This window comes from Hetaerina americana, unplaced genomic scaffold, assembly GCF_022747635.1.
Source record: "Hetaerina americana unplaced genomic scaffold, ioHetAmer1.1.p SCAF_3, whole genome shotgun sequence".
Taxonomy (NCBI): Eukaryota; Metazoa; Arthropoda; class Insecta; order Odonata; family Calopterygidae; genus Hetaerina; species Hetaerina americana.
Genome location: NW_027286874.1, coordinates 100055316 through 100071873, shown reverse-complemented (window position 1 = coordinate 100071873; position 16558 = coordinate 100055316). Strand labels below are relative to the sequence as shown.

Genomic DNA, 16558 nt, shown 5'->3' with positions numbered 1-16558 from the left:
GTAATTCAACAGTTTATTCACATAGTTGCAGTTTATTACAGTAGTTCAACAGTTTCCCTGCTTCTCGCACTATGATAGTTCTTCAATTGAAATATACTTCGAATCTTTTGACGCAAGATTCCTTAAAAACAGAAAAAATTGTCACGGCTGATAGCAAATACATACGGATAGTCCTTCAACACCCCTAATTCAAATGTTTCAATTGCTAACACTACTATGGAAATACTTTTAATCCTTAAAAATAAAAATTTAATGAACTATTAACATATTTGGTGGTACACTTATACACCTGTGGCAAAAAAAGCCATTCTAAAACATTAAATCAATTTCAAAGAAGTTGCTTCTTTTTCTCTTCTTCTAAGAGTTGCAAGAGCCTTTTATCGTCTTTCTCTTTCATTTGTCTAATACATTCTTGTATCTCTTCACGATGCATTTTACTTTCTGGAGGATATAATTCCCTTCTCACGCTAGTCACCCAGTCTTCAAAAAGTTCAGCTTGGTTAAACAAGTGGAATAAGGTTACTGGGAAGGCCATGTAAATGGCCATTTTTGTTATTTCCATTTTCCATCCTCCCATTGCTTTGTTCGAAAAACTTGTTGGATACTTTAAGTAACTTCGTAGGAACCACGGCATCAACCGGCTACGTTGAGGAAAGACACCTATTGTAAGAGATCAAAAACATTAGACCTTTATCTTTACTACTAAATTCACGTTTGATTACATATCCTTTGATTCACGTTTGAATACATAACTTATTAATCGCTTGTTTTACTGAGGTGGGAGTAATAAGAAAAAAAGGGAGTGGAATTTTGTCAGTTAAGATGCAAGCTACCTTATGAGAGTGAGAATGAATTTATTCACAGTATTGGTTCCTTTCCAAAGACAATTGCAAAAGGGGAGAAAAATAACAATTACTTTATGACAACACCGCACACATTACAAGTAAATAGCAAAATTTCATCGTTTTTACCGCCTAAAGGATTTTAAGATTCTAACTGCCGTGTATTAACCATAACACAACAACTTTTTCCTTCCCACAAAATAACGAACAACTGAATTACGAATAATTTTGGGAGTGCACTTCAGTACAACCTTATAACATTCTCGCGATCAAGCCACGCTGACAAATGACATTCGAAAGCACTTGTCATCGTTGATATGACAGTAGTGTTAAACTACTAAAGTATTAAAAACCTATCCAATTCATAATCACAGGAAATAAACCAAAGAAAAAATAATCCAAAGATATATTACCCGTCTTGATAGATATAAGTATACCAAGCCTAAATCTATTATTAAATCTGAAAAACTTCAGCGTAAAATTGTAATTGGAAATGTTGGTACAAGAATTTTTTTGCCATGGACCCTGACTTGCATGAAACCATTGCACACGACGATAGACTATCGTTTATCTTTGTTCCCATGTAGTTAGGAGTTGATAAGCGAAGAGGGAATTCGAGTACGATTACTTATAGTATGAGTTTTTCCCGAAATAATCAAGCCAAACTCGATTTGGAGTTACAGCAAGCTGTTGAAGCTGCAACACAAAACTTTCGATTTCAGGTGAAACGTAGATATTTGAATTTTATTATTTGCGTATGGATTTCAGAGTGGCAGTAGGATTTTTTAAGGAGAAAACTTGCCTATTATGATTAAGCATGTAATTGAGTTTCATGAGATGTACTAAAATTCCTAGATTACAATTCAAAACTTTCAAAAACAATTATTTTTATCATTTCAAAGCTTGACTGTTATTTCTGGGCGATACCACAAATATTATTTACCTTATATGTAGGGTAAATGGTTGATTCCATAGAAAGAATAACTTGAGCATTATTTCTATGAAGTGAACGCACATACGTGATTCCTTTGCGTTGGCAGTAATTAATGTTTTCTTTGTGAATTATCTAAAATACTTTTCTAGAATTTAGTACATGTGCTGACTGACAGATGCTGGGATATTTGCCTTACTGGAAAGCCTTCTACTCGTCTTGATTCCCGAGAAGAAAACTGTTTGGGTAATTGTGTCGAGCGCTTTATTGACACTGCTAATTTTATAGAGAATCGCCCACTTAAAGGGCGATTTTCGTCATCAGAGACTTTTGAAGACAATTGAATTGGTAAGCAAATTTTCTATTCCAATAAAAAGTTGAGAAAATAAGTTCGAACATGTTAAATTAGCATTTTAATTTCCATTTAAGTTAAATTTGTCCCTAAAGTCTCTATTCATCTATTGGTGGTGACCAAAAAAGTTAATTTAAAGTAATGGCATTTATTTAGGTAGTGCACCGTAATTGACCATATAGGCTCCTGCATAAAAAATGTGGCTATTATACAGACGTTGAAATTGTTATATCTATTCGCCTTAATTTGAAGAAGTAAGTAAAATATTTGGCAGGGTACGGTTTTTAGCGATGAAAAGTTCAATTATAACCTGAATTTCATTCACCGATTTGATATTGACTCGATAGTAATTTTAAGGTCCCGATTTCCAACGGCGCTTTCTGTCAAAACTTAACAAAATGGTTAGAGCCTCCTCTCCTTAGTTATTTCTAAAAGTTTTTGGGGACAGCGGAGAGGGGAAAAGCAAGGGTTACTATGGTGTATGGAGGGGGGGATCTAACATCTCGTCATATCCATGGAACACAACTGCGCCATTAATGCCCATTTAAATTTAGTCTCACTTTCTCACGATATATTTTTTGCGTATACATAAATGTGTGAATTCATACTCCTGGAAAAGTAGAGTGCAATCGAATTTAATTCTGGCTGAGGTAATTGTTAAGATACATAGACGAAATTGATGTTTTCAAGTATGCATTTGAATACTTTTTCTTCCCACAATTAGGGAGTGAGCTTAACATAACAATGTTTAAGCAGTACAATACATTTTCATAACTAGACACCGTTTGCCAATACTGTTATTAAAGCTTCATTGTTCCATAAGATTGCATTATATAAGTTCCGCATGAACGTGTAAAAGAATATTATGGATAGACTCATTCCCCTTTTATGTATAAAAGAGTCTTCAGGGTGAAAGTGGGCTGAGTTTGGCGCACCTGCCCCCTTTACTCTCAAATTTGAAGTGAGCTTGTATTGTTGCCTATAATCATCACCATGCTTAAAGGAAATCCAAACTACTGACCAAGAGCCTTTAGTAGAGGAGCATGCCAGCTTTCTAAAGATTTTAGCATCATTGTGACATTAACTACACATCTCCCCGTGAATCCTAATATTTCCACTAAGTTAAGTTGAATACAGCTAGCATTATTGTTAACTCTACTGTTGCTGTAAGTGAAATGAGCATGTTTCATTATGCAAGTGCTGCCACTGATGAAATAATAACTACAGTTATCAACCTTAAGGTTGGATTGATGGGTGAGGGTGGAGCTCACCCTGTCAGATGGCCCAATGGTGTGTGAAGTTCAAAGATTGGAAAGGTAGAGGGCCACTTCCTTTCCTGGTACCACCTTTGTTTTCCTCGGAAGTTCTGGTACCTAAAAAATCACATAGCTTGGGTGAAGTTGTGGGTGGGTGTCCAGAGGCATCTTTTGGAATCAAACTGGAGGCCCTCAAGTCAGTAATCCAATGTTCTACCCACTGGACTAGCACATCCCTTTATTTTAATACATATTTGTGCTTGTAAAGATTTATTTTTAAATTCTTCAAAAGATGAAAAATACAGGTAATAAATTGAGAAGTCTGTGCTGTGAAGGCTTTGAACAGAACTTAGTTGACAATGCTGAAAAAAATGCTGATCAGCTGAGTTGACATCAGTTGGCCAGGAAGAGGAGGGCACTTGCAGATAAACTGATTAAATAAAATAGAGTTTACTAGTAAACCACACAAAAAAGGAGATCCTTATTTTTAGTGATGAACTTGGTATGCCTCAGTTATTTCATTGGCTCTATGTTTCATTTGTTTGTTTATCTTCAACGGTCATGAGGGGACAAGATCCCTCCTGAGGCTTGGATGGAAATATGAGTCAGCACTGCTTCCACTTCTTGCCCAGAGGCATCCTCAGAAATTGAACCAGGCCCTCCAGTCGGTAGCATAGCATTCCACAGACTAAACTTCCACCTTACACATTGAAGCAATACTGGAGTTCAATGAATGAAATTTATACTACATTAAATTGAACTTTAAGCTAACGACAAAATTAAAGTTTTGCAAACTAAATCATCTGAATAAAATATTTGCGATTACTCTTTCTTGAACAGCCCTTGTAGCATAGCTGATTAAATAAACAATCATTTCTTTCTGTGTCTGGAAAAAATATTTCTATATTACCTAATTTTTTTTATGTTTTCAGTATGTTTTAGCCACCATGTTTTCAAGAATTCAAAACTTTATATCCCGTCACCGCCGGAAATTCTTTGGAGTAGCTGTGACTGGAGCAATAATATGGGGTGGTTGGAGTTATGTGAATTGGAGAATGCAGCGCTCAGAAGAGGAATATGTGCGTGAAGTTTTAAAGAAAGCAAAGCGGCATATGCATCACAAGTCATCGGCACAAGCTGCTGAGAAACAGGTGACAGCATTAGTTCCTGTAGCAGCCAAAGCAACAAATGATGCATTGGATACTAATGGCATTGTAAGCCAATTGAAAACTGGCTCTAAAGTATCTCCAAAAGATGGCAGGTTTGTAGTCTCATTTTGTGAGATTTTTTTCTTTATACTGACATGTATCAGTGTGATTTCAGAGCATTTTTAAGGAAATTTTACCGATATAATGAATTTTGAAATGAGTGCTTTTATTAGTTATGCCATTGTTCTGTCTGTATTATCCCAAATGTGACCTTCTTCCATCTTTATTTATTTCAATATAAGACAGCCCCCCAATATGTTGTAAATCTATGAACTTGAAAAGAAGTTATAATTATATTCAAATTAATACATTATTTTATTTGTTAATGAGCTCTATGCTTTGATTATTTGTTCCTTTTATTGTAGTGTGCAGTATTCTAAGGGTGATAAAGAGACACAATTGCCATTAACTGCTGAAGAAAGAATAGCAAAATGGGATGAATTGAAACGAGTATCTATTGCTAGAGCTGTTGCATATGCTTATATTCCTTCGATCCTTATTGTTTTCATCAGGCTGCAATTAGGTGTCTTGGGTGGTTATGTATTTAAATGTTGTGGAGGGTAAGTCGCTTAAGGTTATTGTTAGTTATGATGTAAAATAACTTTTCACTGTTTACAGAATGGTAAAGAATGACTTCATAATTCAATTACATGAAGCATGATTTAAACACTAATGCCATTTTTTGTTCCCAAGTTTCCTTCTATTTTTGCAAAGTTATCCTTGTGATCTATGAGCATTTATTTTAAATTTCACTTAAATAAGTGCAAGGTTTTCCTAGAAAAGGCAAGTCCATGCCAAGGTAGCATTAATTTTGTGGAAAAGCTGAATATTAGCTCATTTCTTTGCATTAGGTTTGCTATTTGAATCAAGCCATAATATCCATTTCAGTTTTGATTATCAGATGAAGATACATGTTGATACTATGTATCAGATTAAGATAATTGTATCTGTTTTTGGCATGTAGAATCATTGTCATAATAAAATGTAGAGAGGAGAATTACAGCTTTGTGGTGGAATTCATGAACATAACAATTATGGAGCTTCTAAAAGCATGTTTCATAATGATATTTCATATGCTGAAGCATCATAGCTGAACAAAACCAGATTCACAGTCAATAACGTCCAATTTTTGTATCGCAAAAGGCTGTCTCAGAAAATGATGGTTGTTCAAATGTCACATTCATATTCTCTTCAAAGGTAGAAGAAGATTTGTAACTGTGATTGAATTACAATAGATCAGAGTCACAACGTGGCTTTTGTGTAAACACATTGAATGAGAATCCTGATAGTAATCAGTCTTTAGAAAAATATTAATTAGGGAGAGAGAGATAGATGATATAAATATAAAAAAACCATAAACACAGTAATCAACCCGAAGGTCGGCCCCCATACCCTGATGTGTGAATTTTTACACACCCTATAGGGCTTAGTACTGGGTGATCTCTACCATCACCTACTAAACCGACCTTTGATATAAATATAATAAACTAAAATTAAAAGATATTACAGGCAATAAATAGTTATAAACTTTTGTATCAACATAATAATCCCTGAAAAATGGCACATTAAGGTGACATTAATTGTAAATATGATTAGAATGTACAATACTTCCGGCATCCCATTGCTAACATATCCGCCTAGCATGACCTACAATCACAAAGATGTTTCTTCTTATAATGAACAATATTACTCAAATTTTTAAATAATAATTTCACTGTCATCTAGCATTAGGAATATTTAGGACAAAAATGTAAAAACTTAAGGTAATGACTGAACAGAAATAGGCAAAATAGGACTAAGTAAAATCTGACTTTCTTGGTAATCAATTTAGTTTTGTATAGCTTGTTTAAAGTGTCATATGATAAAAACTATCAAATATGTCAAATGAAAAATTTGACCTCAGAGGAAACATACTGAATTGTCATTCCTTATATTATATAAGTACAATGAAGAAACTACGCAAAAATGCCAATTATATGGAAAGAATATAAAACCCAAAGCCGTACACTTAAGGGCACTTATAGGGGGAATAAAGAAGGGGGTTTACAGGGAGTGAGAAAGTTATAGCAATCACTCAATCACTCCGGTATATGTAGACACATTGACCGTCGTGAATCGCAAACACACAACATTGTGACCTTTCTTACATCGGGCAAACTCGCAGAAATATTCGCACACGCTTTAAAGAACACGCTGCATGTTACAGACTGGGAAATTTCAACAAATCATCTGTCGCCCAACACATACACGAAAACTCACACAACATCACAATTGAAGACCTACAGCTATTGAAACATGTGCCTAATCACCTACTCGACCATTACGAAAGTCTGTACATTAACAAAACAAAAGAAAAACTCATGAACAGTGACAAAGGCCCAATATCGTCATCCTTGTTTTCAATCTCCCTTCCTGAATCATGACCGTCCCTTCCCCAACGGTCAAACGACCATTCCCCCCCCCCTTCGGCCTTCAAATTTCCCAAGAATTGAACCTTCTCCTGTTGGCCCCTCGCCCACCCACCCGTGCTTCCCCCCCCCCCATAACCTTCCCCTGTCCATTACCATCCCCCCCCCCTCCCCTACTTAACTGTTACTTATATATTTTGGCTCCGACTAATTTCATCATTCTTCTCTGAAGAGGCCTGCTTAGCAGGCGAAACACCTGGTGTCAGGTTTTTCGGCACTATTTCCCCACCAGCACTGTGCTTACAGTGTCTTCCTAGTTTGAATGACGGGTCACTGGCGTCGGGCTTCCCGCCCCGTAAACCCTGAGTGTGTGTGTGGTTGCGACTTATGAAGGTCAATTTGTTGTGCAAATACCTGATCAAGGGAGTAATTGTTAGAACTATTTATTTTATATTTCATTTGTTTGAGTGACGGGTCACTGGCGTCGGGCTTCCCACCCCGTAAACCCTGAGTGTTGTGTGTTTGCGATTCACGACGGTCAATGTGTCTACATATACCGGAGTGATTGAGTGATTGCTATAACTTTCTCACTCCCTGTAAACCCCCTTCTTTATTCCCCCTATGAGTGCCCTTAAGTGTACGGCTTTGGGTTTTATATTCTTTCCATTCACTCGGCCGTAGTACGTTCTTTATCTATTTATTGCCAATTATATATTTAGATGTTCGCTGTGATCTTATGAGTTTTTGAGGTCCTAGGTTTTGATGGGTTCATTGTATTGGGTATTTGGACATATTTATTAATTACATGAATCAAATTAATACATTGTTATTTTATTTACCTAAAGGATGAGATTCTTAATGCTTTCTAACAATTTTCAATGCAGAGACAACATAGCCGCATTCCTGGAAGGAAGTGATGAAAAGCAGTCAAAGGAAGAAAATCAAGAGAATATGCCATTTGAGATACAAGAAGCTTACTTATCACTTACTCAATTCTTTCTAGAAGGACAATCAAATTCCATTGAGGAGAAGCAAGTTAACCCCTTCCATAAATCTAAAGACAAGTTTTTTGTTCTTGGTGATCCCTATTGGGGTAATCACATGAATAACAGAGCAGAGGGAAAGAGCAAGTTGAATCTTGGTCAGCCATTGGCTGGTGAAAATTCAATGGATTATAGAAGCCAATCATTCAATGATAATGGACAAAAACACAATGGTTTAGTGACTCCTTCAAAATTGCCAATGGCAGTGCAGCATCAAAAGCTAAATGGCAATGTAAAGGAAAGTGATAGTTTGAGTGAAGAATCATCCTCTGATCTTGAAAAACCTCAACTACCAGAAGGTTCCATGAGTAATAAGAGTGAATCAAGTGAAGGTTATGTGGAATCTAGTTCAGACAAGAAATTATTGGTAAATTATACAAGTAAATTTAAAGTGAGAAATGTGGATGAGGAAGAAGCTGTTGAGTGTTCTCTAAGGAAAATGGTCAATTCAAGTCCCGTTACAAATTCTAATATGAAGGGTATAAATATGGTCAATGGTGTATCTAATAGTTTTGATTCCATAGATAGTAGTGCCCAAACCCGTGATATCCCACCTCATAGCATTTCTGCTGAAGAATCTGATGGCCTAAAGGATACCAGTAGTAGAGAGACTGCTGAAGAAGATTCAGGAAGGTGCTCGGGAACTGATGATATATCTGAAGATGAAGTTGTAGAAGCAACAAGAACTAAAAGTGGTATAGAAGTTCTGTGCTCACTTTTGGAAAAGAAAGTTGGGGCAGTGGTAGATAATATATCCCTAAAAACACCCTTAACATTAGCTGAAACTGAGACGCTCTTTTGGGGAATTTTGACCTCCATTCGATCAAATCCTGCTGAAGATCCTGCTTTCAATCTTCCAAAATATCTCCTACCATCTCCTGAAAAAATAAAGGGTAAATATCATGAATAATCAGAATTATTTTAATGTAATCACATGATACGCAGATGAATAGTTAAGCATTAATCATTCCTTGTTCTATGTAATTTTTCAGAAACTGTGCAAGATATTGAATCTCATCTCAGCAAAAAAGCTGCCACCATTTTCAATGAAATGGTCTCTGAGACATCTGACCTTTTGGAAACAAAAGAAGTTGTCGAATTGGTCCAATCTTGTGTTAGTGCTGGCTTAGGACATATAATGGACAGACTAGCAAATCATTTTCCTGCAGATTTACACTTTGACATACCACTGAATGCATCCACTAATGTGAAAAGGGAATTCCAAGAGGAACCAACCATTCCACTGGCCAAACTAATACCCATTGTCAGCAAGGTAGCCTTTGAAGAGGGCACTCCATGGGTTCGACAATTATTGGAAATGGGCAACTTGAAAGATTTTGGTGCAAATGTATATGAAGCTTTTACTCGCTGAATATTAAGTGTAGACTTTCATTAGACTAATGAATAAAAGCAATTTATCATGTTGGTGACATGATGAGTCCCTCACAACGTACCTGAGTTTCCTGTTAAAGAAGGGGTAAAGGGACATTTTATTGGCATAATGTAACAAATGAGACTAGCCAATTGCCTAATGTGTACAGGCCTTGAAGTTGCCTGTATCCAAGGAATTTTTATCTCATTCTATGGGAAACTTGATAATTACTTTTGATGAATTTGTAGTCTTTTGTTGGTTTTAAGGAATGTCTACAACAAAACTGAAAAGCTGCCTAAAATGTGTTATGAATTTTAAAAATTAAGTTGACTTTTCATTCATATATGTAGTTCATTACTATTTCATGAAGATTTGTGGCTATGAGCTTTCACTGTGCATGGACTTTAAAGAAAAACTCTGTAATTGTCAAAAATACAATTCTATTAGTAATTAGATTATCATTTTCATGGTTTGATCATAAAGAAACTGTAACAGCTACTTGTTTTGGTTAATGTTTTTTATGATTATAAATATGAAAGGGATAATTCAATTTTTCTTTTGCAACATTCACATGAATAAATTCTTATACAATGTATCTATAACTGGGAAAAGACATTAATATGTTATTAATTTTTTATTTATTGAAAATTTATTTGACTTACATTATAAAGTAAAACTGGCGAGGCTAATGTAAAGTTCCAGTGCTAGACACCTCATTCCAAGTCCTCGGCAATCTGTAACAACTAAAAATGGGCAATCTTTTATGTTGGGGTTAAATGCATTAATATCTGTGGTCAGTTTCATAAAATGAGTTAAAAGAAGTGTTTGTAGTTTCTTCATTCAGTAACGTAAACTCTCCGCCAAAGCTTACCTAAATTTGATGGAATATCCTATTCAATATTCTTTCTTACCTTGTAGATTGCTTTATTGAGTTTTAATTTGATATTTAGCTTTGTAATATGGGACCCAGGTATGCAAAAGCCCCAATTTCTTGAGTAAAAGTTTCCATTTTAAGGGGGATTGATATTTTCATCTAAGTATTATTCATTCTTCTACAATGGCTTCCTCTATCACGTTGTTTCTCATCAGATGAAACAGCTGGGGTTATCTAAAGTTGTCTATTCTTATCTCGGGTATCATAATTAAAAATTTGGTTAATATTCAATTATGAGCCTCATTTTATGTTTTGAAGGAAAGTATCCTTCCTGCCATATTTATATACAGAAAATGTACTGCTAGTGTATTTGGCTAATAAATTGGATGGGAGATATGGAACAATTTTCATTTTCTATCCTTCTGCATCTTTGGGAAATCATGTAAATTGAAAGAACTCCATTGGGGGATTAAAATTAGCTGTTAATCAACTTAAGCAGCATATTATTAAATGTATTTGAGATTACCATAGTTCCACTAAAAGGCTTTGGTATTTTACAGTTAGATGCCTTGGATTCTTTTAGTGCATCCCTAAGGAAATTTATAAAGTTAATCATACAGGTAATGATCACTTTATGCTGAATATGTTCTGAGGATAATGGTGTGCTTTGACGATGGTGAATATCAATTGCCATTTTCTGGAAGTATTACTGTGGAGGCCACTACATTTGAGGAATGTGAGATTTATTCCCATGAAATTACTAGGGTAATCCAAAGAGTAACCTCAGTTTTCGTGTAGCGTGAGAACTAGTGGAGAGAGCCGAATGGTCGCTGTATTGACACACACAGTAGGTAAGTACGCCTCAAACTGCAGTAGCTGGAAGGTCACGCCGCTTGTAGTTTGTTTGCAATAGCAAGTCAAAATGAAGATTAAAATTGAAATTCCCGCCAAATTCGAAGTTCATTCCTTGATAAGGTTTTTACTGATAAAAAAACTTCAAAACTACTGAAATTCATCGGAAAATTATTGCTCTGCACGGGCCATATGTGATGAGTGACAAGAGTCCTGCGTCAGTGTTGTCGTTTGCTTAAGAGTGAATCCAAATCTCCATGATGGCCTGTGGTGAACAATGAACTGCACCTGAAAATTGATGAAAAAGTTCCTGAAAATTGTTTTGCGATAACTGAAATCTTTGAAAAGTTTTCCTCAGATTATGAGGACTGTTGCATGGAAACACAACTGAAAAGTTAGGCCATCACGTATCTGGTATAACGGAGGTCACTTTCTGGACAGACTATTTGGTGGGAATTTCAATTGTGTTGTTCATTTTGACTCGCTATTGTAAACAAACAACAAGCTGCGCAACCTTCCAACCACTGCAGCTCGAGGCGTACTGACCTAGTGTGTGTGTCCATACAGCAACCATTTGGCCCCCTTCATTAGTTCCCACGCTACACGAAAACTGAGGTTACTCTCTGGATTACCCTCATATTTTAAACTTCCGTCTCATTTTTCAGAATGTGATCTATGTTAAATGCTATAGTTAACTTTTTCCTGTGTATAATTTTCTACACTGTTCACTGAACATTGAAGTAGAAGGGCAATGAATTAGTGCAGGCTTGAGCAATGCACTTTTTGGGTGATATTTTAGATGCAAATGGGCAATGGTAAGGATAAAAATTGTACTAGAAAAGAAGCATTTACCTGGAGGGGTGAACATGCTCAGGAATGGAGTAAAGAAAATCATTGGTAAATATGGATTTTTAGGTTTGCTAATTTCAAAAACTTTGTCTCTGAGGAAAGATGTGTGAATATTGGTGGCTTTTGAGATTTGAGCATTGAGAAGAATACACAATATACTGTAGAGGAATGAAAGCACTGAAGTGTTACAGCTGTGGAAGAAAGAAAGTAGCTGTGGGAAGGCTGAAGAAGTGATAAAGGAGTACTGAGAGATAAAAAAAAGTGTTGGAATGGTATACTCTTTCTGTTGCAGGGGAGAGAATCCCCTTACAGCCTGTTCTTGCTTTCCGCTTGAACAGTAATTTCTTTATTGGCATAAGGTATTTTATGCTACAGATTGCTTAGGGGATACCTGCAAAATGCTCAATTCCTCTTTTAGTTCTTAAATTAGCTAGACTTGCATTATGAGGGTAAAAAGAAACTTAACACTTCCACAATAAAGATTTAATATTTCACAAACCATGGTTTCGATGCTGCGCATCATCAGCAGGTAACATACATAAACATTTTTTCAACTTATATAGTCTGGGTATAGAGGGGAGTAAAGGAGAGGAGAGGGGGTAAGTTGAGTTTAGGTGCAGCAGCCTATTAGTGGTCTAGGGGAGGGGGAGGGTATGTATTGTAAGGTTACTGGCTCAAATTTGTGAATGTTTATATTAATTAAATGGTCATTAAATGAAGAACACAATGTAACACCACCGTTCTTCGAAATAGCGGCAGAAAAAAAAACATTGTGTTCTACATTTAATTAGGGGGATATTTGTCTATGAAGGTTTGACCTTTATTAAGGGATGGCCGATAATCATCACTGCCTTGGTGGGGGTGGGATTGGGGCAGAAAGATAATGGAGTCTTTTAAGAATTTGAGGCGGGGGGAACGGGAGAGGTATAATGTTTCATTGACCACCTCAAACCTGTCAGACTGAAGGGATTGCCAAATTTCAAACTCCTCCAAAACATTCAACCTGCCTCCTTTCATTTCATTGAGAAGAATGTCTGCTGTGAAGTTACTGTTGTGATTTTTATCTAAGGGGTGTTTGGCAAATTGGAATCTGTTGTCTTCCTTTGTGAAGCATGAAGGGTGTTCTCTGATCCTAATACAGAATGTCCTCCCTGTCTATCCAATATAGATGGTGTTGCAGTCTGCACAATTGAGTTTATAAACCCTGCTTTGTTACATCATGTCAATTTTGTCTTTGGGTGAACGTATTATGTTATTTAAATTCTGTGCGTTGTAAAAAGCTGTGTTGATTTTGTTTTTGGAGAGTATTTGTTGTATCCTGAGTGAAATGTCGCCAAGAAATGGAATTCTTCACCATTGGTGCTTGTCAAGTTTAGAAGTGTGGTATATGGATTTCTGGGCTTCCTGTGTTTGTTTTCCATTGTACATGTTGTCAATCATTATTTCCCTGTAACCGTTGTTGACTGTGATTTATTTAATAATACGGAGTTCCTCTTGTTTGTTGTGTGGTGACATTGGAATATTGCATACCCTGTGTAACATGGAATAAAAAGCAGCATATTTTTATGAATAGTGATGCTTGGATGTGGAGTGGATAATTTGGTTGGAGTAACAATTTTTTCTGTACATGGAAAGGTCAAACCTTTGATTAATTATTTTCACAGTCAAATCCAGGAAATTTAAGGCACCGTTTGTTTCCAACTCACTTGTGAATTGTATACATACATCTAAAGACTTCAACAGAGTCAAAAAAATTGTCTAATTGTCTTTCAGATCCAGTCCAAACACAAGATATCGTCAACATTTCAGAACCAAGATAACACATTTTTTTGTAGGGAATGGTTTTAAGCAAAAAATTGTCTTTCCCAATTGTCCATATACATGTCCGCAAGGATGGGAGAGAGAGGGGAGCCCATGGCCAGGCCTTCTAATTGTCTATAATGTTGACCGTTGAACGCAGAACTACTTTGATTCACACATAATGCTAATAAATCACACAATTCACTCGTCACAGGAAGTGGTGTTTTTGCCTTTACGAGGGCTATCATAGCTAGTTGCCGGGCTTCCATCCTAGGGATAATTGTGAACACGTTGGTAACGTCGAAGGACACCATAATACATTTTGGTGGTAATATTATATCTGACAACCTACTCATGAGCTCGTATGAGTTCATGATGCTGTATTTTGGGGAAAAATGAACAAGTTCTCTGAGTAGGTTGTTTAACTTATGAGCAAGTAGGTGGGCTGGCGAAGAGATACTAGATACCACTGGTCGGATAGGGATATCACTTTTGTGAATAGGGAATCACTTTTCGTATGAGTTCATGATGCTGTATTTTGGGGAAAAATGAACAAGTTCTCTGAGTAGGTTGTTTAACTTATGAGCAAGTAGGTGGGCTGGCGAAGAGATACTAGATACCACTGGTCGGATAGGGATATCACTTTTGTGAATTTTTGGGAGACCAAAGAATCTGGGCGATTTGAGATTCATTTGTAAGTTTGATAATATCACTCAACTATAACAACACTTCACATCTGGCCAAAGCTGTCTTGACATCTCTCTGGTGTTTTGTAGTGGGATCACGAGGAAGACTGACTATTTTGTTTGACATAATGAAGTCATCAAATTTTTTTACATAGGACTCCTTCTCTAATACCACAGCCATATTCCCCTTATCTGCTTTCGTGGCAATGAGCTTATTTTTTTAAATGGACTTTTTTAGGGATGAGGCAGCCTTAATTACTTCTTGTGAGCCTATCTCACTTGTGGAATTTTAGAAATTCCTATATTTAGCTATTTCCCTTGAACTCGTTTGGTCCTGTGATCCCATTGCCGAGAGCCAAATCACAATCTACTGTGAGATTCTTTAAGTCCTTAATGGTTACTCGGACACTGGGACTGTATATGTGGCCTTTCTGGAGAAGACTCCATTCATCGGGCTGGAAAGTGCGGTTAGAGAGATTCATAACCCTCTCGTTGAATTTTATGGCTTGAGGGGGCAGTTCAAACTCGGCTTGTTTGTCTTTGGTTAACGTCTCAATTTTTTTACACAAGGTAGTCCTTTTTTTAAACGCAACTTCACTTGCTCTCTGGTGAACACTATCATCCAAGATCGACCATTCTGCCCAATGCAGGGAGCTGGTCAACTCTGTGAATAGTAGATACAAGTGGTGGGAGATGGAGTATCTCTTGACATACCATTCGTGCAGTTCTCTTTTGATCCAAGCTTGTCTTGTGGTTGTGCCGGCGAACTTTGCTGCCGAAGAATTGGAGCTGCAGGTAACATTGACATACTTCAGGGTGATTCCACAAGCGAGGCACTGGCTGTTGAAAAATATCTTCAAAGAAGCAATCCAATGTTTGATGGTCAACTTCTGGTAGATTCTAACCTTCATTGCGTTGTTGGGGCACTTGATAAAGATAACAGATTTAATGATCATTTAATTAATATAAACTTTCACAAAATTGAGCCAGTAACCTTCCAATACATACCCTCCCCTTTCCCCTAGACCACTAATAGGCTGCTGCACCTAAACTCAACTTACCCCCTCTCCCTTACTCCCCCTACCTTACCCCCTCTCCTCTCCTTTACTCCCCTCTATACCCAGACTATATAAGTTGAAAAAATGTTGATGTATGTTGCCTGATGATGATGCACAGCATTGAAACTATGGTCGTGAAATATTAAATCTTTATTGTGGAAGTGTTAAGTTTCTTTTTACCCTCATAATGAAGGAATTCCACAAAGTTAAATCTTAAACTGTTATGTTTATCAAATTTGCCAGATTTACATTAATTTACACAGTATATCAGAACATTTTAAATATTACTATAAATACATGATACAATAATTCACAGAGATTATATACGTGCCATCAGCTGGATTTACATTATTTTACACAATGAATAAGGATATTTAAAATATTACAATAAGTACATAGTACAATTATGCACAGAGAGATTACATGCATGCCATCTTCCTGCGAACAAATGGCCAGTGCTCTTCTTTTTGCAGTCTTCATGTTCCTTTTGGTTATTCCTGTTATTTTATTCATTTAATAACACTTGATTAACCTTATCAGTGTAATCTTTAAAGCAAAGGTCCTTGTGTCTCACTTTGGAATATCTTTTAAATACTGTCATCTTTTGGTTGAACATACTACAATTTATTTCTGTTTTACAATGTGAACTTCTCCAATTCCTTCCAGATAGTGGAGTTCCTGAACAATTCCCATATGACCACTTTGATGCTTCTAGTTTTGGATTCCATATTATGCCAGATATTATGTCTTTGTACCTTGAATTTCAAGCAGGTCTGCATTCTGTAAGTAATTGTCCCTTCCAAGTCACAAGTTTCACATTTTTCTGAGAGCGGTTCATCAATTTTCTTACGGTAGGACTGAAAATTCCAATGTCCAGTTAATATCCGAGTTAGTTTTTGATTGTAGTTTACCCTGATTTCATGCCTGTCTAATATGTATGGGATAATCTCATAAGTTTACTATCCATTTGCCAATTTTTAATGGTCTCTTCTCTCAGTTCTTTTTGTACATCCGTTTTGCTTAGGTT

The 16558-nt window shown here is 36.4% G+C and overlaps 2 protein-coding genes across 10 annotated transcripts; one reads left to right on the top strand and one right to left on the bottom strand.

The window, feature by feature from the left end:
• Positions 1 to 1126, bottom strand: LOC139690300 (protein PET100 homolog, mitochondrial). Of its 8 annotated transcripts, none has more exons than XM_071587671.1 (3): positions 972 to 1076; positions 754 to 873; positions 1 to 660 (listed from the first exon to the last, which is right to left on the bottom strand). In XM_071587671.1, exon 3 carries the CDS (start codon positions 632 to 634, stop codon positions 329 to 331), a length of 306 nt encoding a protein of 101 aa, XP_071443772.1. In that variant the 5' UTR covers positions 635 to 660; positions 754 to 873; positions 972 to 1076; the 3' UTR covers positions 1 to 328. The 8 variants fall into 8 exon arrangements, with proteins under 8 accessions (XP_071443772.1, XP_071443776.1, XP_071443773.1 ...); XM_071587675.1 differs by having other exon boundaries at positions 834 to 873; XM_071587672.1 differs by having other exon boundaries at positions 754 to 829; positions 972 to 1053.
• A 222-nt stretch (positions 1127 to 1348) lies between these two features.
• Pex3 (peroxin 3) lies at positions 1349 to 10682 on the top strand. 2 transcript variants are annotated; one of them, XM_071587631.1, is made up of 6 exons: positions 1349 to 1564; positions 1926 to 2121; positions 4314 to 4642; positions 4955 to 5149; positions 7882 to 8933; positions 9033 to 10682. In XM_071587631.1, the coding sequence occupies exons 3-6, from the start codon at positions 4329 to 4331 to the stop codon at positions 9410 to 9412; spliced, it is 1941 nt and encodes a 646-aa protein (XP_071443732.1). In that variant the 5' UTR covers positions 1349 to 1564; positions 1926 to 2121; positions 4314 to 4328; the 3' UTR covers positions 9413 to 10682. The 2 variants fall into 2 exon arrangements, with proteins under 2 accessions (XP_071443732.1, XP_071443733.1); XM_071587632.1 differs by lacking the exons at positions 1349 to 1564; positions 1926 to 2121 and adding an exon at positions 2757 to 2775.
• The last annotated feature ends 5876 nt before the right edge of the window (positions 10683 to 16558 follow it).